At 37.5% G+C, this 24,725-nt stretch overlaps 1 protein-coding gene across 1 annotated transcript in view; it reads right to left on the bottom strand.

The window, feature by feature from the left end:
* The window catches only part of ABL2 (ABL proto-oncogene 2, non-receptor tyrosine kinase), a 105,640-nt gene that overhangs the window by 15,314 nt on the left and 65,601 nt on the right, over window positions 1–24,725 (bottom strand). The window contains exons 2-3 of the mRNA XM_007448538.1: window positions 4,355–4,417; window positions 2,950–3,120 (exon numbers count right to left, since the gene is read on the bottom strand). Coding sequence (XP_007448600.1) covers window positions 2,950–3,120; window positions 4,355–4,417 — 234 coding nt within the window. The remainder of the gene's footprint in view (window positions 1–2,949; window positions 3,121–4,354; window positions 4,418–24,725) is intronic.

Raw genomic sequence — 24,725 nt, 5'->3', positions numbered from 1 at the left:
AAAAAAAAAAAAAAAAAAAAAAAAAGCATATGGCTCAGTAGTTATCAGGCAAAGGCTGTTGAAGAAAAACTCAAAATTACTATTCTGGCAGCCATCTAACTTTTTTCAGCAGTCTACAGACTATGTTTGTCATAGGATAACTTTCTATTAGCCCCTACCACCTCACCCAAGACCCTGGGATGTGAGACATTTCAATGAGAAAAAACATGAGTATATGCATGTGCACGTGCACAAACACACATACAAAAAATATATATATGTATAAGTATATAGTAGTGTATGTGCATGTGGTGGCGGAAATGCATGTGTACTGATAAATACTCCCCAACCATATCTGCAAGGGAAAAAACATCTTACTGCTGCCAGAAAAGCTAAATAAGACTTGGCAGTCTGTAGTTTTTCTCCACTACTCTAAGAGAATGAGAATTAAAGACTAAGTTCTTTACCAAGTACATTACTGTTGCTTCCTTACAAAGAACTGAAAATGACATGTCATCATAATCAGGATACAGTCAAACTCCCTAGGTTTTTGGTTGTTTTTCTCTTTTTAGCAGTTAGGAGGAGAATTTTCCATTCTGGAAGTTTTGAATACCATGGAAATTGACAATGGATATAAACATTGGCCCTATTGCCAGAGGAAGCCTGGGAGAACTTTGGTTTTTTTGTTTTGTTTTTTTTTGCTGTACGCGGGCCTCTCACTGTTGTGGCCTCTCCCATTGAGGAGCACAGGCTCCAGACGCGCAGGCTCAGTGGCCATGGCTCACGGGCCCAGCCACTCCGCGGCATGTGGGATCCTCCTGGACCGGGGCACGAACCCACATTCCCTGCATCGGCAGGTGGACTCTCAACCACTGCGCCACCAGGGAAGCCCCCGAGAACCTTGTTTTTTAATTCAAGCAAAATATCATCTTTGAAGAGGGAACTAAAATAAGTACTGCTATTTTATTTTTAAAATATTTTCTTGTCTTTTAAAATCATAAATTAGCTTTAGCATGACATTGTTTTATATTAATAAGAACCTGGATAAAAACCTGGCATTTCGTAGGTTTTAAAAGAAATCACTGTTGGTCATAAGATAACGGGAATCCCACTTCTTGGGCTGCACACTAGTAGTTGCCATTACTGGTAAGTGATGAATCAATAGGCTTTCTTTATCAATGTTTCCTTGGTGACTGAGCTATCTTGGAAAATAACTGACATGAAAATTATATCTAGGAAAGAATGTTCTGAGTCTTCACTTCACCAACTTCTCCACTGAAGCATCTTAAGGTAAAAGAATGTGTTGTAGCCCAAAGAGACTACCTACCACACAGTAATAAAAGGCTTTTGAAGTCCTTTGTTTTATCCTAAACCTCTGTGTAAAATTTTCCTCCCATCATAAAACACAGCCCCCCACACATGTACAAATACCATCACCAACCTGCTGCCCCCAAAACTACCCAAAATCTTTAAGTAAATTGATGTTAGGAGATAATAATGCGCTTTACTTTTCCTGTACTTTTGAAACCTCCTTGCACATGTACCTCTGGGACATACCTATACCCCAGTTTGAGAAACTCAGTTTTAAGGAATTCTGCTTTTGAAGAATCTGGCTGGATTTTAAAAATTGATGTATATAGGGCTTCCCTGGTGGCGCAGTGCTTGAGAGTCCGCCTGCCGATGCAGGAGACGCGGGTTCGTGCCCCGTTTCGGGAGGATCCCACATGCCGCGGAGCGGCTGGGCCCGTGAGCCATGGCCACTGAGCCTGCGCGTCCGGAGCCTGTGCTCCGCAAATGGGAGAGGCCACAGCAGTGAGAGGCCCGCATAACGCAAGAAAAAAAAAAAAAAAAAAAAAAAAATTGATGTATATAAAAATTTTATTTAACGGTAACATTCCTTGAGTAGAGACCTGCCTTCTTAATCTGGTATATGCACTCCCATTTAATACCTCATTCTGAACCCTTACAAATAAAAAGAATATGTTTGACAAATAATCACTTAAGTTACATTTTCATTTATCTAAAAATTATCCTGAATCTTATTTTTTCCCAGTAGGAAGCTTTCATAAATGCAAAAGACAAGAAAAGCTTAAGCAGATTAGCAATCCAACTCATGTACACAATGAGAATGTCCTATACTATTTCCTTCTCAAAAAAGTTTCATGTTTTCTGTCCTTGTTCAAAAAACCAATGGTTGGTTTTACCTGGACATGTTCTCGATGTTCCCTTTGATAAGAATTTACTACTGAAAATAAACTACTACTCTGTTGAGAGTGTTACTACAATAGAAACCCTTCCTACTAATCCTTTCACTAACCCATATAAACACAAATGAGAGGTAAATTGTCTAGGCCAGTGCTACTCAAAGCAGGTCCACAACAAGATGCTTGTGCCAGAATGTGAATCACTGGATTACTTTCTTCCTGCTGAAGTCTTGTTCCAAAAAAGGAAAATGTCAGCTGAACTAAATAATAAATAGTGTACTTAGCAATGCAGTTGTTTTACATTCTGAGTGAAAATTCTTAATCTCAGTGCAGACTGGTAACGGATGGTTCTCAAGGAGGCAGTCAGTCCACGAACGACACTTAGAGTAGCACTGGGGTCTGGCAACATGACATCTTAGCCACAGTTCAGTGAGAAGAGGTGTATGGTAAACCTTACCTTTGTGGCAGGTGAATGCTGGCATATTACATATAGTACAGAATTCTGAGAATGAGTAAAGTTTATGTATATATCATGTGGTGTTTTTTCTAAAGTACTTTGTCTCATTTTAGCCTTAATAAAAATCCTATAAAGTAGATAAAGTGGCATTATCCCCTACACAGGTTTAAAAAAAAAGAATGAACCAAAGGTATCTGGGCCCAAATTACCTAGCTAATTTTAGTCAGAGGCAGAATCTAGAATACACCCCTTTATTTCTTAACCACTAATAAAAACTGAAAAGTGAAAGGATGTTACATAGAAGCTCACCTTTAGTGATACTCAGTGTGTTATCACCACTTGCTACAAAATCATAAAGTGCAACAAAGAGATTAGGGTCACTCTCAGTGGCTCCAAGCAAGTTCTCCTTGGAGCTCCACCTGATGGCTTCATTCAGGGCCTGGGGTTCAACATCACAACCATAGGGGCGGTGCAAGGCTTCTGAAAGACATAAAGAGAAAGGAGTTCACAGTAAGTCCAAGAGATGGAAATTCATTTGAATTCAGTACATACACAATATTTTAGCTGCTGGCATTATACTAATGGCTCCAGGGTGGAACAAAACTGTACACATAGTTGTGGAGTCATGAAGAATGAGCAAAATAGCACCATCTCCTAAGCAGGAGAGAAGTCTACTTGTTGAAAATACAACAAGATAGAGAAAAGAACACAAAACAAGCATTTAGCATTTATCTGCATTAACCAAAATCAGAAATAAATGAATAGGAAAGGCACAGTTTCCTCAAAATAAAAAAGGAAATTTCAAAAAGAAATGGCAGTTCATTTTATAAAACACACAAGATATTTTGTCTAGGTAACAGTGGTTTTAAGAAGGAATAGTTATGTTTTATAAGTCCTCCCAAAGTACCTTTCTCCCCTTACTCTCTCCATATAAAACAAATTGTGGAAAAGATAACAGAGATTTTAAGAAATATGTACAGACTGTATTAATCCAGACCTTCCATTTACATATAGAAAATTACAGAAATAGTGCTTTTAGAAAAAAATCCTAAAATTATCTATTAAATAACAGAAAAATATATTGGTTTAATACAAAATATTTTTGGCACCCCAAAATACCTTTGTGTTACCATGCACTGTCTATAACGTAACAGCTTTCAACTGTTAATTGTTTTAATGAAAAAAATTTTTACCCTATTTTCTATTCCCAAGTGGTACATTTTTATAAAATAACTAACTTAGGGCTCTAGAAAATACTGCCAGCAGTGGACATGATTTATTGAATTTCTATCATGTACACTGGTTGAAGCCTTGTAAGACCTGGTTTCTTCCTCAAGGCATTGTGGTTCTTAGATTTAGTTATACTACATAAACAGGTGATCCCTATTCCATCTTAGTTAAAGATCACCTGCTTCTCACAGTTCAGGATGATTATACAAAAAATACACTCATCTTTCAGTAGCAATGTTCTTAATCACTAAAAACTGTTTTTTTGTGGCAATCTGCCACTATCCAACTGCCTCTGTCATAAAAAAACACTTTTCTAGTATGTCTCTCTTTCCCTCTCCTTCCACTCATTTTAAATTTAAACTTGGTTTTATCATACACGAAGAGGAAAATCCCTTGAATCTCTGATTTTATTTCTTTTCCAATCCATTCCCTCCTCTCCTTCTGTACTGCCAATGTCTTAGTTCAGATTCCCATCATCTCTCACCTGGACTACTGCCTCCAGTCTTGTCTCCCTCAAATCCATCCTCCACACAGCTGGCAAAGTGATCTATTTAAAACAAAAATTTGACCATGTCACTCTTCAAGATTCTTTAATAGTTCACCATCAAGCTAAAATCTCTTTAACATGGCCTACAAGGTCTCTTATTATCAGATCTCTACCTATTCCTCCAGCTTCACCTCTCCCCCATTCCACACCTCAAATTTTACATCTGAACATACACCACGATGCTTCCTACCTTTTTGCCTTTGTTCACAAGTCCTATCTACCTAGAATGCAAACTCATCCCACCCTTTTTTTTTTGCCGTACGCGGGCCTCTCACTGTTGTGGCCTCTCCCGCTGCGGAGCACAGGCTCCAGACGCGCAGGCTCAGCGGCCATGGCACGGGCCCAGCCGCTCCGTGGCATGTGGGATCTTCCCGGACCAGGGCACGAACCCGTGTCCCCTGCATCGGCAGGCAGACTCTCAACCACTGCGCCACCAGGGAAGCCCTATTCATTTTATTGATATGACACTCAACTCCAATATAACCTCCGCTTGGAAGCCTCACATGCTCCTCCTCCCTGTGCTCACAAAAGCATTACACTTGCTGCAGTAACAACTCCTATCTTTATCCTCAATTTATGTTCATTTCCCCAACTTCACAATGTGTTCCTTGGCATAAGAACTGTATCTCTTTTCTAGCAAGTCACATAATATGCGTTCAGTAATTGTTGACTGAATGAATAACCAAATTACACAAAAATATAAGTGACAGGAAACAGTGAGATGTCTTTTAAACTTAAAATAGCATTAACCAATGTTTTTAAAATGGCTTCATAACCGTCTGTATCATATAGACAGAAATTCCTCTTATAGGTTGGATGTTCTTCTAACAGTTTATTTCACTTCACATTCCTTCCTCCTCTTAAAAAGAATATATTTTTTAAATTTCACAGCTAATTAAATTGTTTTACATTAAGAATGTTATAACAAACCTGAAGATATGTCCATATGTCCTGAAAAGTTAATTTGAAACAGATTACCTTGCTTCTTGTTTAAATGCAAAATTATAGTGAATAGGAACAGCTGTATTATATATACTAAGATAACAAATTAGGATTACCAAACAAACAAAATACTATATCATATAAAACATGCTTCAAACTGGTCTCAGGTACTATGTTTTTCTTCATTCTAATGAAATATTATCTATTCTAATGGAATTTCCATTGGGCTACTTTATTAAAATGAAAAGAACTGCCAAAAAGAAGTACAGAGAATATTCTAATACTTTTTAGGTTCTATACTGAATATCACATGTTCCATCCACAATGATAAATGTTTCTTGCCAGTGATAGTGGTAACACATTACAATGTTTTATGATTATTATTTGGTTTAATGATTGTCAAACAGTTCAAGTATATTTCCTTCTTTTTAGATAAAAGAAAGTCCCCCTTGTTTGACATTATAAGAGGAACAAAAATCAAGGGCAACAAGAACTTCTGTACTACCAAGTCAGAAACAGTAATCAAGTAGACACTGAAGCCAACTCTTAAATCCTATCAGGCCAAAAACAACAAATACTGTATATTTATACCTTACTTTGTGAAACCCAGTATATTAAAAATCTAAGATTTACAAAACTAATGATTTTAGTGAACATCTACTATAAGTAGGCACCATGCTGGGCCTCAGAATATAAAGATTAAAAATCACAAATAACATTATTTGGACTTACTATAAAAAACTAGCATCCATTCTTTCCCCCAAATGTGCTGCTCTCACAGAATTTTCCACCTCAGTTAATGGCAAGTCCATCTTTTCAGTTCCTCAGGCCAAAAACCTTGGAAGTTTGAGTACAAACTGTAAGTTAAATAAGCTCTGGGGATCTAGTTTATAACACAGTAATTATAGCTAATAATAATGTATTATAAATTTTAAAATTGCTAAGAGACTAGATTGAAATTGTTCTTACCACAAAAAAAGAAATGGTAATTACGTGACATGATGCAGGTATTAGCTAATGCTATGATGGTAATCATCTTGCATTACCAAAGTGTACCAAATCAACACTTATGTATTATTATACCTTAAACTTACACAATGTTACATGTCAATTATATCAATAAAGGTGGGGAAAGAAAAACAAAAAACCTTGGAATCATTCATGACTCCTTTTTTGCTCACCAATACAACATCCAATCCATCAGACAATCCTATTGGCACTGCTTCCAAGGGAATTTATCCATTTCTCACCCCCTCCACTACTACTGCCCTGTCACCAGCATCATCTCTCAGCTAGATTATTTCACTAGACTTCTAACTGATCTCCATGCTTCTTATCCTAGCTCTCTGCTGTCTATTCTCAACACACAAACAAGCTTTTAAAGCATAAGTCAGATTGCTTTACTCCTCTGCTCGAAACTCTTTGATGGCTCCTTATCTTGGAATAAAAGCTAAAGTCCTTACAAGGGGCCTGCAAGGCCCTTTGCAACTTACCTTGCCCAATTCATCTTCCTACTATTCCTCTCCCATTTTACCTCATTCTGACTACTGGCATCCCTGCTGTTGCTTGAACAAGACAGGCACACTCCTACCTCAGGATCTTTGTACTGGCTTTTCCATCCACCTAAAACATTCTTCCCCAAGACATCCACATGACACTTCACTCAAATGTTACCCTCTTGGTACGGCATTCTCTGACCATCCTATTTTAAAATGCATCTACTCCTGACAACACTTCCACATCCCCCACGCCTCCTTTCCTAATGTATTTCTCTCCATCACGTTTTTTTTATAAGTTTATTATTATTTTTTTGGCTGTGCTGGGTCTTCGTTGCTGTGCATGGGTTTTCTCTAGTTGCGGCGAGTGGGCTCAGTAGTTGTGGCTCACGGGCTTTAGAGCACGGGCTCAGTAGTTGTGGCACACAGGCTTAGTTGCTCCGCAGCATGTGGGATCTTCCTGGACCAGAGCTCGAACCCATATTCCCTGCATTGGCAGGCGGATTCTTAACCACTGCGCCACCAGGGAAGTCCCTCCATCACTCTTATTACCACAAAATATGTAATTTATTTATCATCACATTCACATCAACTATTACTTCACCCCACTAGAATATTAGTTTCAGGAGGACAGGTATTCTTGCCTGCTCTGTTCACTAATAAATTCCAAGCACCCCAAACAGTGAATGCATATAAGAGTCTCTTGAAAACAATTTGTTGAATAAATGAACGATGCATACTGCTATACTCACAGAGGATGCTATGAGAGGACAGAATAAGAAAACAAAACTGCAGTCAGAAAAGGTTTCAGAGAAGAGAAAGCATTTAAACTGGATGAGCAGGAATTCTGCTCTGATGATAGTAGAATGACAGACTGTCAAAGTGCAAGAACATGTCTACGACATGTGATTCATCTGTACTGGAGAGGAACTCCATCAAGCTCAAAGGATTTTTAAAGGCAAGTCAGCTTCTTAAAACCATGTTATTTGACAAAAGGAGAAAAGAGAATGAGACCTATGGCACAATTTTATGAAAACTTAAAACATATATACAGGCCAAAAAATACCGTACATTTCTGTAATATATACAAAATAATAAATACAGGAAAAGTCATTTCTGAGACCAAAGTACTAAAAGAACCACAACATGGAAAACAATCCTTTTTATTCCCCAATCCCCTTCTTCCCATCTCTGGTTTTACAGTCTTTTTGGTCAAGTCAAAAGATCTTATTTCCGGGCTTCCCTGGTGGCTCAGTGGTTGAGAGTCCGCCTGCCGATGGAGGGGACGCATCGGGGTTCGTGCCCCGGTCCGGGAAGATCCCACATGCCGCGGAGCGGCTGGGCCCGTGAGCCATGGCCGCTGAGCCTGCGCGTCCGGGGCCTGTGCTCCGCAACGGGAGAGGCCACAACAGTGAGAGGCCCGCGTACGGCAAAAAAAAAAAAAAAAAAAAGATCTTATTTCCTTCGTTTCTTCTTTCTTCCCACTCTTTTGTTCTCACAGTACTAAGGCTCTATTTCCTGTACAATCCACCTGCACAGGATATCCATTTAAACACTATCCTACCCACTAGCACCAAACAAAAGGAGAAATTTTCCAAAGACAAGAAACATCCTAACATTTTCCTGAGGCCAGGAATGAACATGCTTTAAATCATAAAGAGTTAAAGAACTAAATGGGGGAGAGCAAGCTAAGGAATGAAGACAAAAAGAGGGGGGAGGACCTATAGGAAGTAAATGCCACCGTGTTATCCAGTAGGTCTAGTCTATGCTACTTTCCTCATGGGCTTAAGACAGTCAAATCTGGATGATTCAGATGTACTGCACCCGCCCAAATACAAGTGTGTAGGCTGGGAATGTTTTATTTTTTGAACAATGTCAAGTGACTACTATACATGAGGTAACTTAAGATAGTGAGTTATCTTTCATTACTATTGTTGAGGTATATCACGGACTTAAGATGACACAACAGAAGACTCTAATTTTTACTTATGGAATATAGGACCCAGGTAGCAGAAATACATTGTGACTATTAAAAAAAGGTAATTTTATTACTTTTTTCTACTAATACACTTGTAGGAAACAATAAAAATGAGGTAAAACATAGAAGTAGCAGCTTGTACAAAGTAAATTATCAGGATTAAGCAAGTTAAAATCCAGAATAAAACTCAAATTCAGAGACAATTCCTAAATTTAACATTTAATGTTTAATTACTGTTTAAATAATGTTTAATTAAAATTAATGTTTAATTTTATTAAAAACACTTTTTACCAGTCATTCAATAACTTTTAGCAGAAATTTCTAAGTTTAAGAAATTTCTAGGTAGAAACTTGTCAGGTAGTAATTGGAGAAATTAATATTCAAAATTTTCAGTTTAGGCATTTCCAAGCATTTTTATGAACACTTATCTTGCTAGAATTCTACTTTGTCTGATTGCATATTCTCTAGAAGCTAATACTTTTTTTTTTTTTTTTTCTTTTTGGTTGCACCGCACAGCTTGCAGGATTTCTGTTCCCCAGCCAGGGGTCAAACCCAGGCCCACGGCAGTGAAAGCACAGAGTCCTAACCCCTGGACCACCTGGGAAGTCCCTAAGAAACTAATACTTTTTAACACCTTTTTAAAAAACTGTGTAAGGTGGTTAGATAAATCAAATGCTCTCAATATCAAGCCATATGTATCTTAATACTACAAAATATCATGTTATTCATTTCTTCTTTCATTCAATAGGTACTTACTAAGGCCCTACTATGAAATACCAGGGAAAAAAAAACACATGAAGCTTCACTGGCCAAGAATAAAGATGATAATAGTAGATAATATTAATTTTTTGAAATCTCTATTCATGCTTGATTACTGTGATTATGTACCCTCCCCAAACTATCACCCTTATATCATACCTGTCAAGTTGGGTAGAGCAGTTTCTGAGGCCTCACTGCACAGGCAGCAAAGCGATGTGTCCTGATCTCTGCCATAACAATTAGGTAGAAGCAGAGCTGTCCCAAAGACCATTCCTCTGCCCAGAAGCACAAAAGTTTAACTGATCTATGTACAGAGGAAGTCTTGGAATTCCACTCTCTGACAAGCAATCCCATATGCATGTGACACTCATTCATGTACTCAGTAGCCAGAAGGAACCAATGGAAGGGTAAGCATTTACAATTCCAAAGTGGGTGAAGAGTTACATAAAGGAAAATATCTAGTAATTAGCAAAACACTGAGTCAGAATGGAGATACTTCAAAACCTCTGGAACATTTTGAAAAAATAAGTAAAAACCGACATACATGAGTAACAAATAATAAAACACGTAGGGATTAGTACATATAGATGGGATTTCATTCCTAAGTGATAATGAAGTGAGACTGTAGAGAAAAGTTTCCTTGAAGAAAACGCGTTTACAATAAGTTTACACTTTTAAAAGAGAGGAAACGCCTAACAAGACTCATCTTTTGCATCACTTAAATTAGTTCACAAAACCACAAATCCAAAGTCAAAGAAATATTTACAATCTGATTCATAAGCACAGAAGCCAGGAAATGACGGCCTTCAGTAAAATTCTGGCTCTATTATAGCTTAATAAAGGTTAAAAACATGGCATGAGAGTGCTGAAAACTTTTGAGTATTAAAACTTTTAAAAGTGAAAGCCTAATCTTTGTTAATATATAGAAACAAAGTTAAATAAAACTTAAGAACCTTACAGGAAATTAGTAAAATCTACAAATATTGGATGACTTTAGTGGTATAATCTACAAAAATAATACAAGAATGTGTTACTGTACACCTAAGAACACTCATTGATTCAAGAAATATTTGTTAAGTACCTACTATGTACCAGCCACTGTGCTTGGTTCCAGGTCAATAAAGGTAACAGTAAAATTATAGATAGCAGAACTGAAATAGCCTTCAATAAAGATGTTACAAAATTATAATGTAAACTTAAAGAAAGAATGACTTTGATGTAGGTAATTATTAAGAGTGTAAAAAAAACAAACCTTATGCACTCAAAGAAATTAACCTTTATGAAGCCAATACTGTTAACATCATGGGGAAAGCAAGAGTTAAATGACTAATGGGTTACCTCAAATTAATGACTCAGAATTTCAAATACTGGGTTGAATTTCTCCTTCCCTAAATTACACAAAATAAAAGGCAAAGAAGCTCCATAATTCATATTTTATACATATCTATATTCTATACCATATGATTTACTATTTAATCAGTAAATCTGCTATTTGAATTACCAATAACTAACAGTTACATTTTTTAAGGCTCCTATATTGTTACCAGTAGTACAGAGGGAAAGAACAAATAAACAAAATGTGGTACATACAACAGAATATTATTCAACCATAAAAACGAATAAAATTTTAATATATGCTACAACATAGATGGGCCTTGAAAACATTATGCTAATTGAAATAAGTAAAGCACAGAAGGACAAATATTGTATGCTTCCACTTATGTGAAATACCTAGAAGTTGTTCTAGTTCTGGAAATGGGTGACTGTACTTAAGGCTACTAAACTGTACACCTTAAAAAAGTTTAAAAGGTAAGTTTTATATTATATTTTATAATTAAAATTTTTTAATTAAAAAATAAGAAATACTGACATCTCCAAAGACCTCTGTTATGTGGGTTACATCTATCATTATTTATCATATTTGAAATTACAACTGAGAAACTGTAATATTAATTTTAAAATAACAATAAACTCATGTTAACATATTTTATTAAAAATAACTACCCTTGAAAAGAAAATTAAGAGGTAAGAGTAACATTGTCATTTTTGGCAAATCTCTTAATATCTAGCTTAAAACAAGATAGTAGAATCTTCATTCTTCATTTCATCTGTTGTGATGTTATTTTTGTTTAAGTATATGAAAATCTTATTGCACACAGATATGGAGGTATAAAAGGAAGGTATATTTTAACATTCTTTCAGATTATTATGGATATTCTTCTTTGATACCACACCAAAACTCAACAAAGGTTAACTGTAAATTGAAATCTGAAACCACACAGACAAAATTTTCATAATCTGTCAAATTAAAATTTGTTGGGGGTCTTCCCTGGAGGCGCAGTGGTTGACAGTCCACCTGCTGTTGCAGGGAACACGGGTTTGTGCCCCGGTCCGGGAGGATCCCACGTGCCGTGGAGCGGCTGGGCCCGTGAGCCATGGCCGCTGAGCCTGCGCGTCCGGAGCCTGTGCTCCGCAGCGGGAGAGGCCACAACAGTGAGAGGTCCCCGTACAGCAAAAAAAAAAAAAAAAAAAAAAAAAAAGTTGGTTTATCTTGTACTTGGAATGGGTCTATTCTGTACTTTGCATTTTTTAACATCATGCATTGATCATCTGGAAATCATGATTCACTAAATGCTGACATACTTCATTATAAAACATTGAAACATCCTATTCATTACTATCAACATCAACCTCATCACAAAAGTTTTAAGAAGTTGTCATGATCAGAATGATGGTTATTAATTTTATTAAATTCTAATTTTTGCTTAAAAGCTCAAATTCTACCATTTCCAACAATTAATACCTATCTTCTTTGAAAGAGCAAACTCACTACATTCATTTTTGAGAAAATGTCTACCAAATCCCAAATCTGAATAGTTTGTCGTTCAATCTTTCAAGTGAAAATAGTGTTCCATGAAAAAAACAGCCAGTTCAGCTCAAAACACACAAAAATTGCACATGGCTCTCTCTAAAAACAGCCACAATATTTTGGCAAGCAGCAGAAGTACTTTATGCGTACTTTCCATTTTGTCACATAGAACACTAAAAAGACATGTATCTGAGAATCAAGATTTTTATAAAATTAATCATTTTTACTGCTTAATCAAGGAAATTCTTAAGTAAAACTGTTTTGTTAGACATTTTATCTTATATTGGAGTATAGTCGATTAACAATGTTGTGACAGTTACAGGTGCACAGCAAAACAACTCAGCCATACATATACATGTATCCATTCTCCCCCAGACTCCCCTCCAATCCAGGCTGCTACTTAACACTGAGCAGAGTTCCCTGTGCTATACAGTAAGTAGGGCCTTGTTGCTTATCCATTTTAAATATAGCAGCGTGTCCTCAACATAATAAAGTCCATATATGACAAACCCACAGCCAACATCATCCTCAATGGTGAAAAACTGAAAGCATTACCACTAAGATCAGGAACAAGACAAGGTTGCCCACTCTCACCACTATTATTCAACATAGTTTTGGAAGTTTTAGCCACAGCAATCAGAGAAGAAAAGGAAATAAAAGGAATCCAAACCGGAAAAGAAGAAGTAAAGCTGTCACTGTTTGCAGATGACATGATACTATATACATAGAGAATCCTAAAGATGCTACCAGAAAACTACTAGAGCTAATCAATCAATTTGGTAAAGTAACAGGATACAAAATTAATGCACAGAAATCTCTGGCATTCCTATACACTAATGATGAAAAATCTGAAAGTGAAATCAAGAAAACACTCCCATTTACCATTGCAACAAAAAGAATAAAATATCTAGGAATAAACCTACCTAAGGAGACAAAAGACCTGTATGCAGAAAATTATAAGACACTGATGAAAGAAATTAAAGATGATACAAATAGATGGAGAGATATACCATGTTCTTGGATTGGAAGAATCAACATTGTGAAAATGACTCTACTACCCAAAGCAATCTACAGATTCAATGCAATCCCTATCAAACTACCACTGGCATTTTTCACAGAACTAGAACAAAAAATTTCACAATTTGTATGGAAACACAAAAGACCCCGAATAGCCAAAGCAATCTTGAGAACAAAAAATGGAGCTGGAGGAATCAGGCTGCCTGACTTCAGACTATACTACAAAGCTACAGTAATCAAGACAGTATGGTACTGGCACAAAAACAGAAAGATAGATCAATGGAATAGGATAGAAAGCCCAGAGATAAACCCATGCACATATGGTCACCTTATCTTTGATAAAGGTGGCAGGAATATACAGTGGAGAAAGGACAGCCTCTTCAATAAGTGGTGCTGGGAAAATTGGACAGGTACATGTAAAAGTATGAGATTAGATCACTCCCTAACACCATACACAAAAATAAGCTCAAAATGGATTAAAGACCTAAATGTAAGGCCAGAAACTATCAAACTCTTAGAGGAAAACATAGGCAGAACACTCTATGACATAAATCACAGCAAGATCCTTCTTGACCCATCTCCTAGAGTAATGGAGATAAAAACAAAAATAAACAAATGGGACCTAATGAAACTTCAAAGCTTTTGCACAGCAAAGGAAACCATAAACAAGACCAAAAGACAGCCCTCAGAATGGGAGAAAATATTTGCAAATGAATCAACTGACAAAGGATTAATCTCTAAAATTTACAGGCAGCTCATGCAGCTCAATAACAAAAAAATAAACAACCCAATCCAAAAATGGGCAGAAGACCTAAATAGACATTTCTCCAAAGAAGATATACAGACTGCCAACAAACACATGAAAGAATGCTCAACATCATTAATCATTAGAGAAATGCAAATCAAAACTACAATGAGATATCATCTCACACCAGTCAGAATGGCCATCATCAAAAAATCTAGAAACAATAAATGCTGGAGAGGGTGTGGAGAAAAGGGAACACTCTTGCACTGCTGGTGGGAATGTGAATTGGTTCAGCCACTATGGAGAACAGTATGGAGGTTCCTTAAAAAACTACAAATAGAACTACCATATGACCCAGCAATCCCACTACTAGGTATATACCCTGAGGAAACCAGAATTCAGAAAGAGTCATGTACCAAAATGTTCATTGCAGCTCTATTTACAATAGCCCGGAGATGGAAACAACCTAAGTGCCCGTCGTCGGATGAATGGATAAAGAAGATGTGGCACATATATACAATGGAATATTACTCAGCCATAAAAAGAAACGAAATTGAGCTATTTGTAATGAGGTGGATGGACCTAGAGTCTGTCATACAGAGTGAAGTAAGTCAGAAAGAGAAAGACAAATACTGTATGCTAACACATATATATGGAATTTAAGAAAAAAAAAAGGTCATGAAGAACCTTCGGGTAAGACGGGAATAAAGACACAGACCTACTAGAGAATGGACTTGAGGATATGGGGAGGGGGAAGGGTAAGCTGTGACAAAGCGAGAGAGAGGCATGGACATATATACACTACCAAACGTAAGGTAGATAGCCAGTGGGAAGCAGCTGCATAGCACAGGGAGATCAGCTCAGTGCTTTGTGACCGCCTGGAGGGGTGGGACAGGGAGGGTGGGAGGGAGGGAGACACAAGAGGGAAGAGATATGGGAACATATGTATATGTATAACTGATTCACTTTGTTATAAAGCAGAAACTAACACACCATTGTAAAGCAATTATACTGAATAAAGATGTAATAAATAAACAAATAAATAAATAAATAAAGCAGCGTGTACACGTCAATACCAAACTCCCTAACTATCCCTTTCCTCCACCCTTTCCCCTTGGTAACCATAAGTTCATTCTCTAAGTCTGTGAGTCTGTTTCTGTTTCGTAAATATGTTCATTTGCATCATTTCTTTTTATATTTCGCATATAAGCAATATCATGACGTTTCTTTCTCTGACTTAACTTCACTCAGTATGACAGTCTCTAGATCCTTCCAAGTTGCTGCAAATGGCATTATTTCATTCTTTTTTTTTTAATTGGAGTATAATTGCTTTACAATGTTGTGTTAGTTTCTGCTGTACAATGAAGTGAGTCAGTTATATGTATACCTATATCCCTTCCCTCTTGGACCTCCCTCCCACTCCACCCCCCATCCCACCCATCTAGGTCATCACAGAACACCGAGCTTAGCTTCCCAAGCTTTATAGCATGTTCCTGCTAGCTATCTATTTCACGCATGGTAGTGTATATATGTCAATCCTAATCTCCTAATCCATCCCACCCTCCCGTTCTCCTCCAGTGTCCACACGTCCATTCTCTACATCTACGTCTCTATTCCTGCCCTGCAAATAGGTTCATCTATAACATTTTTCTAGATTCCACATATATGCATTAATATACGGTACTTGTTTTTCTCTTTCTGGCTTACTTCACTCTGTATGACAGACTCTAGTTCCATCCACAACCCTACAAATGACCCAATTTCATTCTTTTTAACAGCTGAGTAATATTCCATTGTATATATGTACCACATCTTCTTTATCCATTCCTCTGCTGATGGACATTTAGGTTGCTTCCATGTCTTGGCTATTGTAAACAGTGCTGCAATGAACATTAGGGTGCATCTATCCTTTCCAACCATGTCATTCTCTGAATATATACCCAGAAGTGAGATTGCAAGATCATATGCTAGCTCTGTTTTTAGTGTTTTAAGGAACCTCCATACTGTTCTCCACAGTGGCGGTACCAATTTACATTCCCGCCAACAGTGTAGGAGGGTTCCCTTCTCTCCACACCCTCTCCAGCATTTACTGGCTGTGAATTTTTTGATGTTAGCCATTCTGACCTGTGTGAGGTGATATCTCATACTTTCGATTTGCATTTCTCCAATCATTAGTGATGTTGAGCATCTTCTCATGTGCCTCTTGGCTGTCTTCTTTGGAGAAATGTTAGTGATGTTGAGCATCTTTTCATGTGCCTCTTGGCTATCTGTATGTCTTCTTTGGAGAAATGTTAGTGATGTTGAGCATCTTTTCATGTGCCTCTTGGCTATCTGTATGTCTTCTTTGGAGAAATGTCTATTTAGGTTTTCTGCCCATTTTTGGATGGGGTTGTTTGCTTTGATGATATTAAGCTGCATGAGCTGTTTGTAAATTTTGGAGACTAATCCCTCGTCGGTCACATCATTTGCAAATATTTTCTCCCATTCTGTGGGTTGTCTTTTCGTTTTGTTTATGGGTTCCTTTGCTGTGCAAAAGCTTTTGAATTTAATTAGGTCCCATTTGTTTATTTTTCTTTTTATTTCCATTACTCTGGGAGACAGATTGAAAAAGATCTTGCTGCGATTTATGTTGGAGAGTGTTGTGCCTATGTTTTTCTCTAACAGTTTTAGAGTGTTCAGTCTAACATATAGGTCTTTAATGCATTTTGAGGGTTTTTTTGTGTATGGTGTTAAAGAATGTTCTAACTTCATTTTTTTACATGCAGCTGTACAGGTTTCCCAGCACCATTTGTTGAAGTGACTGTCTTTCTACCATTGTATAGTCTTGTCTCCTTTGTCATAGATTAACTGACCACAGGTGTATGTGTTTATTTTTGGGCTTTCTACCCTGTTCCATTGAGCTATATTTCTCTTTTTGGGCCAGTACCATACTGTTTTGATGACTGTGGCTTTGTAGTATAGTCTGAAGGCAGGGCACCTGATTCTTCCAGCTCTGTTTTTCATTCTCAACATTGCTTTGGCTATTTGGAGTCTTTTGTGTCTCCATACAAATTATAAAATTTTTTTCTTCTAGTTCTGTGAAAAGTGCCATTGGTAATTTGATAGGGATTGCACTGAATCTGTAGACTGCCTTAGGTAGTATAGTCATTTTGACAATATTGATTCTTCCAATACAGGAACATGGTATACTTTTCCACCTGTTTGTGTCATCTTTGATTTCTTTATCAGCATCTTATAGTTTTTGGAATACAGGTCTTTTGTCTCCTTAGGTAGTTTTATTCCTAGGTATTTCAATCTTTTTGATGTGATGGTAAATGGATTATTTCTTGAATTTGTCTTTCTGATCTTTTGTTGTTAGTGTATAGAAATGCAACAGATTTCTGTGTATTAATTTTGTAACCTGCAACTTTACCAAATTCATTGATGAGCTCTAGTAGTTTTCTGGTAGTGTCTTTAGGATTTTCTATGTATAGTATCATGTCATCTGCAAACAGTGACAGCTTAACTTCTTCTTTTCCAATTTGGATTCCTTTCATTTCTTTTTCTTCTCTGATTGCTAGAACTAGGACTCCCAAAACTATGTTGAATAAAACGGTGAGTGGACATCCCTCTCTTATTCCTCATCTTATAGGAAATACTTTCAGCTTTTCACCGTTGAGTATGATGTTAGCTGTAGGTTTGTTGTAATGGCTTTTATTATGTTGAGGTATGTTCCCTCTATCCCACTTTCTGGAGAGTTTTTATCATAAATAGGTGTTGAATTTTGTTGAAAGCTTTTTCTGCATCTATTGAGATGATCATATGGTTTTTATTCTTCAATTTGTTGATGTGGTGTATCACACTGATTGATTTGTGGATATTGAATAATCCTTGCATCCCTGGGATAAATCCCACTTGATCATGGTGTATGATCCTTTTAATGTATTGTTGGATTTGGATTGCTAGTATTTTGTTGAGAATTTTAGCATCTATGTTCATCAGTGAATTACTGGCCTATAATTTTCTTTTTTTGTGGTATCTGTCTGGTTTTGGTATCAGGGTGACTGTGGCTTTGTAGAAATAAGTTTGAGAGTTTTCCTTCCTCTGCAATTTTTTGGATCAGTTTCAGAAGAATAGGTATTAGTTCTTCTCTAAATGTTTGATAGCATTTGCCTCTGAAGCCATCAGGTCCTGTCTTATAATTTTCTGCATACAGGTCTTTTGTCTCCTTAGGTAGTTTTATTCCTAGGTATTTCAATCTTTTTGATGTGATGGTAAATGGATTATTTCTTGAATTTGTCTTTCTGATCTTTTGTTGTTAGTGTATAGAAATGCAACAGATTTCTGTGTATTAATTTTGTAACCTGCAACTTTACCAAATTCATTGATGAGCTCTAGTAGTTTTCTGGTAGTGTCTTTAGGATTTTCTATGTATAGTATCATGTCATCTGCAAACAGTGACAGCTTAACTTCTTCTTTTCCAATTTGGATTCCTTTCATTTCTTTTTCTTCTCTGATTGCTAGAACTAGGACTCCCAAAACTATGTTGAATAAAACGGTGAGTGGACATCCCTCTCTTATTCCTCATCTTATAGGAAATACTTTCAGCTTTTCACCGTTGAGTATGATGTTAGCTGTAGGTTTGTTGTAATGGCTTTTATTATGTTGAGGTATGTTCCCTCTATCCCACTTTCTGGAGAGTTTTTATCATAAATAGGTGTTGAATTTTGTTGAAAGCTTTTTCTGCATCTATTGAGATGATCATATGGTTTTTATTCTTCAATTTGTTGATGTGGTGTATCACACTGATTGATTTGTGGATATTGAATAATCCTTGCATCCCTGGGATAAATCCCACTTGATCATGGTGTATGATCCTTTTAATGTATTGTTGGATTTGGATTGCTAGTATTTTGTTGAGAATTTTAGCATCTATGTTCATCAGTGAATTACTGGCCTATAATTTTCTTTTTTTGTGGTATCTGTCTGGTTTTGGTATCAGGGTGACTGTGGCTTTGTAGAAATAAGTTTGAGAGTTTTCCTTCCTCTGCAATTTTTTGGATCAGTTTCAGAAGAATAGGTATTAGTTCTTCTCTAAATGTTTGATAGCATTTGCCTCTGAAGCCATCAGGTCCTGGGCTTTTTGTTTGTTGGGAGTTTTTTAATCACAGCTTCAATTTCAGTGTTTGTGGTTAGTCTGTTCATATTTTCTATGTCTTCCGGTTCAGTCTTGGGAGACTATACCTTTCTAAGAACCTGTCCATTTCTTCCAGGTTGTCCATTTTATTGGCATACAGTTGCTTATAGTTGTCCCTTATGATCCTTTATATTTGTGGTGACAGTTGTAACTTCTCTTTTTCACTTCTAATGTTATTGATGAGTCCTCTCCCTTTTCTTCTTGATGAGTCTGGCTAAAGGTTTATTAATTTTGTTTATCTTTTCAAAGAACCAGCTTTTAGTTTCATTGATTTGCTATTGTCTTGTCTCTATTTTATTTCTGCTCTGATCTTTATGATTTCTTTCCTTTTGCTAACTTTAGGTTTTGTTTGTTCTTATTTCTCTAGTTGCTTTAGGTGAAAGGTTAGGTTGCTTATTTGAGATTTTTCTTGGTTCCTTAGGTAAGATTGTATTGTTATAAACTTTCCTCTTAGAACTGCTTTTGCTGCATCCCATAGGTTTTGGATTGTTGTGCTTTCATTTTCATTTGTCTCTAAGTATTTTTTTGATTTCCTCTTTGATTTCTTCAGTGAATCATTGGTTGTTCAGTAGCATACTGTTTAGCCTCCACATGTTAGTGTTTTTTATAGTTTTTATCTTGTAGTTTATTTATAATCTCATGGCATTGTGGTCAGAAAAAAATGCTTCATATGATTTCGATTTTCTTAAATTTACCAAGGCTTGCTTTGTGGCCCAGCATGTGGCCAACCCTAGAGAATGTTCCCTGTGCATTTGAGGAGAATGTGTATTCTGTTGCTTTTAGATGGAATGCCCTATAAATATCAGTTAAGTCCATCTGGTCTAATGTATCATTTACAGCCTGTGTTTCCTTATTGATTTTCTGTCTGGATGATCAGTGAGGTGTTCAAGTCCCTGGTACTATTGTGTTACTGTCTATTTCTCCCCTTATGGCTGTTAGTATTTGCCTTATATATTGAGGTGCTCCTATATTGGCTACATATATATTTACAACTGTTATATCTTCTTCTTGGATTGATCCCTTGATCATTATGTAGTGTCCTTCTTTGTCTCTTGTAACAGTATTTTAAAGTCTATTTCCTCTGATATGAGTATTGCTACTCCAGCTTTCTTTTGATTTCCATTTGCGTGGAATACAGTCTTCCATCCCTTCACTTTCAGTCTGTATGTGTCCCTAGGTCTGAGGTGGGTCTCTTGTAGACAGCATACATAGGGGTCTTGTTTCTGTATCAGCCACTCTATGTCTTTTGGTTGGCACATTTAATCCATTTACATTTAAGGTAATTATTGATATGTGTGTTCCTATTGCCATTTTCTTAATTGTTTCTGTAGATCTTTCTTCTTCCCTTCCTCTTCTGTTCTTTTCTCTTGTGGTTTGATGACCCTCTTTAGTACTGTGTTTGGGCTGCTCTTCCTTTTTTGTGTGTGTATCTACTGTAGTTTTGGGGTTTGCTGCTCCCATGAAGTTTTGATATAGCAGTCTATATAGGTACAAGGTTGTTTTAAGTTGCTAGTCTCTTCCTGCCTAGAGGAGTTCCTTTAGCATTTGTTGCAAAGTTGGTGTAGTGTTGCTGAATCCTCTTAGCTTTTGCTTGTCTGTAAAGTTTTTGATTTCTCCATCAAATCTGAATGAGGGCCTTGCTGTGTAGAGTATTCTTGGTTGTCAATTCTTCCCTTTCATCACTTTAAATATTTCATGCAACTCCCTTCTGGCTTGCAGAGTTTCTCCTCAGAAATCAGCTGATAACCTTATGGGAGTTCCCTTGTATGTTATTTGTTCTATTTCCCTTGTTGCTTTTAATATTTTTTCTTTCTCTTCAATTTTTGTCAATTTGATTATTATGTGTCTCAGCATGTTCCTCCTTGGGTTTATCCTGCCTGGGACTCTCTGTGTTCCTGGACTTGGCTTACTGTTTCCTTTCCCATGTTAGGGAAGTTTTCAGCTATTATCTCTTCAAGTATTTTCTCTGGTCCTTTCTCTCTCTCTTCTCCTCCTGGGACCCCTATAATGCGAATGTTGGTGCGCTTAACGTTGTCTCAGAGGTCTCTTAGGCTGTCTTCATTTCTTTTCATTCTTTTTTATTTATTCTGTTACGTGGCAGTGAATTCCACCATTCTGACTTCCAGGTCACTTATCTGTTCTTCTGCCTCATGATTCCTTCTAGTGTATTTTTCATTTCAGTTATTGTATTCTTCATCTGTTTCTTTAGTTCTTCTAGGTCTTTGTTAAACATTTCTTGCATCTTCTAAATCTGTGCCTCCATTCTTTTTCTGAGATCCAGGATCATCTTCACTATCATTATTCTGAATTCTTTTTCAGGTAGACTGCCTATCTCCACTTCATTTAGTTGTTTTTCTCGGGTTTTATCTTGTTCCTTTAACTGGGACATAATCATCTGCCTTTTCATTTTGTCTAACTTTCTGTGACTGTGGTTTTTGTTCCACATGCTACAGGACTGTAGTTCTTCTTGCTTCTGCCATCTGCCTCTGGTGGATGAGGCCATGTAAGGACTTGTGCAAGCTTCCTGATGGGAGGGACTGGTGGTGGGTAGAGCTGGGTCTTGCTCTGGTGGGCAGGACCATGCTCAGTAAAACTTTAATCAGGTTGTCTGCTGATGGGTGGGGCTGTCTCCCCTCCCTGTTCGTTATTTGGCCAGAGGCGACCCAGCACTGGAGCCTAAAGGCTGTTTGGTGGGGTTAACTGTGGCCCCCAGGAGGGCTCATGCCAATGAGTACTTCCCAGAACTGATGCTGCCAGTGCCCTTGTCCCTGTGGTGAGCCACAGCTGCCCCCCAGCTCTGCAGGAGACCCTCGAACACCAGCAGGTAGGTCTGGTTCAGTACCCTATGGGGTCACTGCTCCTTTCCCCTGGGTACTGGTGTGCACAAGACTGTGTGTGTGCCCTCCAAGAATGGAGTCTCTGTTTCCCCCCGTCTTGCGGAAGTCCTGTAATCAAATCCTGCTGGCTTCAAAGTCCAGTTCTCTGGGGATTCCTCCTCCTGTTGCCAGACCCCCAGGTTGGGAAGCCTGACGTGGGGCTCAGAAGCTTCACTCCAGTGGGAAAACTTCTGTATAATTATTCTCTGGTTTGTGAGTCACCCACCGGGCAGTTATGGGATTTGATTGTATCATGATTGCGCCCCTCATACCATCTCACTGCAGTTTCTCCCTTGTCTTTGGATGTAGGGTATCTTTTTTGGTGGGTTCCAGCATCTTCCTGTGGATGGTTTTTCAGCAGTTGTGATTTCAGTGCTCTCACAAGAAGGGGTAAGCACACATTCTTCTACTCTGCCATCTTGAACCAATCTGAAAACTGACTTTGAACTGCAAGAACATGGCAGCGACAATGCAATGACTACTAGGTACTGTTTAATGCACTACTTTGATTTCTATTAAGGGCATACACAGTTTTACCTATAGTGCTTTGGCACCATCAGTGCAAATGTCAGCACAGAGATTTGTTGAACACAATCAGTTTGTTTGTTTGTTTATGGCTGCACTGGGTCTTCACTGCTGCGTGCGGGTTTTCTCTAGTCGTGGTGAGTGGGAGCTCTCTTTGTTGCGGTGAGAGGGGGTCCTCTTCGTAGCAGTGCACAGGCTTCTCACTGCGGTGGCTTCTCTTGTTGCGAAGCACAGGCTCTAGGCGCACGGGCTTCAGTAGTTGTGGCACACAGGCTCAGTAGTTGTGGTGCATGGGCTTAGTTGCTCCATGGCATGTGGGATCTTCCTGGACCAGGGCTCCAACCCATGTCCCCTGCATTGGCAGGTGGATTCTTAACCACTGCGCCACCAGGGAAGCCCCACAATTAGATTCTGAGAATTGCTGCCTCTAGGATATCCACCTGAGTTAATGTTTCATTTTATTTTCAATTTTTAAGCTCTGCTTTTTAAATTTCGTTTCATTTCATAAAATATTTACATGGTTCCAAAGTTGAATCTACAGAATGTGGCACCCTCCCCTCTCTACCCTATTCACTCCTTCCTTAGAGGTAACCTGAATTTAAGTGTTTTATTCTTACACTGTTTTAATGTAAATGGATACATATTCACAAACCCTTCCTTCTTCTTAAACAGTAGGATATTTCACACGCTTTCTCCACTTTGCTCTTCTCACTTAACTATAAGATCACTCCACAGTAGCACACAAGAATAGTTCTCTTCCTATGTACAGCTGCATAATATTTCATGCCAATTACCACACTCTTAAATGAGGACAATTTAGAATAAATAGTAAGGTTTCTTTATTCTGGATCATGAATGTGAAAAAATGACAGTTACATTTAAATGGTTCCTTCATGAAGTTGGAGAAGAACTAATCAGTGCTGTTTATGTTGTTCAACTCCTATTTAGGCAACTAGACATCTCCAGTTGTTATCAACTTACGCACACAAACACAAATCAACATATACTTTTTGCTAAAGCGTACGGACCTCTCTCTGAATTGCACTATACAGAACTGAATAAGGGACCCCTAAAAAAATTCTCAATAATTCGACATTTCTCTACAAAACCAAGTTCAGACAATAAGTACATTTCTATTTATAATTTGTGGGTAAGAAAAGAATGGTTACAATAATGATAGGACATTCAGGAGCACCCTTAAATACTGGTCAAAGAAAAAAGTAGAAGGAAAAAACCTACACAACTCCCACAATAAAAATTAGGCAAGGTTCAGAAAAGTCAAAGTCATTAAAGACATACAAAGGATGTGCAAACAACTCTGTGGGAAATGAAACTTAAATGACGACAGCATCTAAGTTAGAAAACTACAAAAATTAAGAAAAGACATTCTACTTGAGGACACGGTGGGGGGAAGGGGAAGCTGGGACGAAGTGAGAGTGTAGCACTGACATGTATACACTACCAAATGTAAAATGGATGGCTAGTGGGAAGCTGCTGCATAGCACAGGGAGATCATCTCAATGCTTTGTAATGACCTAGAGGGGTGGGATAGGGAGGGTGGGAGGGAGGTTCAAGAGGGAGGGGATATGGGGATATATGTATACATATAGCTGATTCACTTTGTTATACAGCAGAAACTAACACAACATTGTAAAGCAATTACACTCCAATAAAGATATTAAAAAAATACTCTAAAAGTAAAAATATGAAAAGATACTTTTGTCATTCTATGCTGCTTTTAATTATCTAAACCATCTAATACCACCTTTAACATTTTAGAGAAAAAAATAAAATGAAAAAGTGCCCATGAAAAACTAACCACCAAAAAATGATAAATGAAAGCCTAAGATTAAATGCAACAAAATTATTAGTATGACATGTTTTCTTTTTAAATTGTTTTCAGTTTATAAAAGCAATATATACTC

Source organism: Lipotes vexillifer, unplaced genomic scaffold (assembly GCF_000442215.2).
Source record: "Lipotes vexillifer unplaced genomic scaffold, Lipotes_vexillifer_v1.1 scaffold76, whole genome shotgun sequence".
Taxonomy (NCBI): domain Eukaryota; kingdom Metazoa; phylum Chordata; class Mammalia; order Artiodactyla; family Lipotidae; genus Lipotes; species Lipotes vexillifer.
Note: the sequence above shows the minus strand (reverse complement) of the source record. Positions and strands in the feature narration are given on the sequence as shown.